The 2,366-nt window shown below is 29.7% G+C and overlaps 1 protein-coding gene across 1 annotated transcript in view; it reads left to right on the top strand.

Moving 5' to 3' along the window:
* LOC105452935 (retinol dehydrogenase 14-like) overlaps positions 1-1,989 on the top strand; it is a 6,952-nt gene extending 4,963 nt beyond the window's left edge. Inside the window, exons 4-5 of the mRNA XM_011694493.1 lie at positions 534-759; positions 858-1,989. Of these exons, the coding sequence (XP_011692795.1) occupies positions 534-759; positions 858-1,005 (374 nt within the window). The 3' untranslated portion in view covers positions 1,006-1,989. The remainder of the gene's footprint in view (positions 1-533; positions 760-857) is intronic.
* Positions 1,990-2,366: the final 377 nt, after the last annotated feature.

Here is a 2,366-nt window from a genome sequence, read left to right as displayed (position 1 = left end):
TTACAGCTTGAAATCTCTACTTTCCAAATTGAAGCAAAAAGGACCATTTTTGCTTTAATGTTGAATAACTCGATGAAAAAAAATCGTACAACGCTCAACAAAAAAGCAAATTAAAGGTAAAGATTCACTCTTTCGAAAGCTGTAAACTGTATTTGCATGCGATTTTTAATTCGCGCCATGGAACTTGTCAAAGTTCGTAAAAAATTTTGAGATTCGTCGGGTCTCCTTTTCTATCCGTGTAATTCTATGAAAGATCAGTAGGATCGTTTTCTAAAGTACCGATTTAGAAAGTAGAGATTTCAAGCTGTAATATGCTTTTTTGAACATCTCGATACGATTGTTTTTGACGAAGTTACACTCTCTTGAATTTTGCCTATTTTTGGAGGGTAGAGTAAGTGATGCTTTAATTTTGTTGAGAAGTGTATTTATTTAATTGAAACTTAATAACCGCTAATCGATTATTAATGATTTGTTACATTATGAAGAAAAAAGACACAGAAAATAGACTTTTACACAAAGATTTTGATTTTTAGAATCAAATATTCGCGGGATAAACGTGTACTCTTTACACCCTGGTATTATTGAGACCAAAATAATTCAGCATCTAAATCAGCATCTAGATAATATATTTCCAGGTGCAACTTTTCTTTATGGTTTGTATGCAAACTTATTTGGTAAAAATGTTATACAAGGAGCACAAACAACAATATATTGTGCAATGGATGAAGAAATAGCCAATGATACTGGACTTTATTATTCGTAAGGACATACATATATTATTTACTATGCAAAATTATTTTTATGCAGAGTATGATGCAGTTCTGTGTTGTCATCTTTTATCTTTTTTCTCTGTATAGAAACTGCAGAGTCGCTACTACATATCGGAAGGCAAACGATCCCCAAACTGCCGAAAAGTTGTGGAATGTATCGTGTCAACTTTTGCATTTGAAACCAGAAGAAAATTTCACCACATTTTTGGAAACTGTTTCACGTCACATGCTCTAAAAAGATTTCTTTTTTTATCGATGAATTATCTAACAAAAGAATTACGTAAAGTACAGTGTCGAGTTATTTGCATGAATAATGCGGTCTTGTTATCAAAAAATTTTATTTACAATATTGGATCTATAAATTCGCTTTAAATTTTTCATGGTTTTAATGATTCCTGTTGAAGGGAATTTTAATCCTGTAATGGCTTTAATTATAATGTTATTATAAAAAGCCTTTAAATCTTTTTCTTGCGCGACTTTGTTTAATCTTTGTCATAAAAGCAAAATAGAAAATTAAAAAAGCGATGTAAAATTCAATCTAAGATTGTCAACAGGTATTAGTTAACGCGAAAAAAGGCGCAAAAAAGGCACAAAAACAAGACATTTATTGATAACAATGTTTAACAGTATTTTATCATGGATAATAAATAATTATTATCGCATTACTTACGATTATTGAATCGCGCGTATTGAAACTTCGAGGTTGTCACAAGTCAGAGAGTTACGGAACGCAAATTCTAACTGAAATAAAGAGAAATATAATCGAATATAAAATCTTATGAACCGTCAACTGAACGAACAGATTTTGTGTTACCAAAATCAAAATGTCAACTATCAATAACGGAATATCAGCGATATTTTTCGCGTTTCCTTATTTCGGGTCCAATTGTAATAATCACTGCTTTATTGAGCACTGCAGAGAAAAATAGCATATTCAGCCTATTCAGGATTTTTTAACTCAATTTTTTAATAAGAGGTAGCACTGTATGATTAGTGAGCGAAATTTAAGAACTATTTTTGTCTACAATGCTTAATAAAGCAGTAATTACTGCAGTAGTGATTTGCATGTATAATGTGATCTTGTTGTATAAAAATTTTATTTACAACATTGGATAAATAAAACACTTCATATAAATACGTTTTATTTTTTATGGTTTTAATAATGATTGTTGTTGACGAAATTGTTTAATCCTATAATTAAATAATCTTTTTAATGAAACCCCTTAAATCTTCTTTTTTTTATTTTTTTTATAACGCGACTTTGTTTAATTCTTGTCGCGAAAGCAAAATGGAATATCAAAAGAGCGATGTGAAATTCAATCAGAGACTTTCATTGCTAAATATTAGTTAACGCGAGAAAAGGCTATCTATAATCTTGAGCTCGTTTTATGGTGTCATATATCGGAATTGTGGATGATCGTTAGTCGATTTCGTGATATAAATATATAGATTAAGATTGCTCTTATGTTCTTATATTATAAGTATTATATTATAAGTTCTTATATTAAAGAAAGATATTTTATTACATTTCGATGTATTGTATTCTTTTTCTAATGGAGCACAGACGCTAAATATCAAAAGATAGCGAATGAACAG

Source organism: Wasmannia auropunctata, unplaced genomic scaffold, assembly GCF_000956235.1.
Source record: "Wasmannia auropunctata unplaced genomic scaffold, wasmannia.A_1.0 LD336024.1, whole genome shotgun sequence".
NCBI lineage: Eukaryota > Metazoa > Arthropoda > Insecta > Hymenoptera > Formicidae > Wasmannia > Wasmannia auropunctata.
This window is presented reverse-complemented; position numbering and strand designations above follow the sequence as displayed.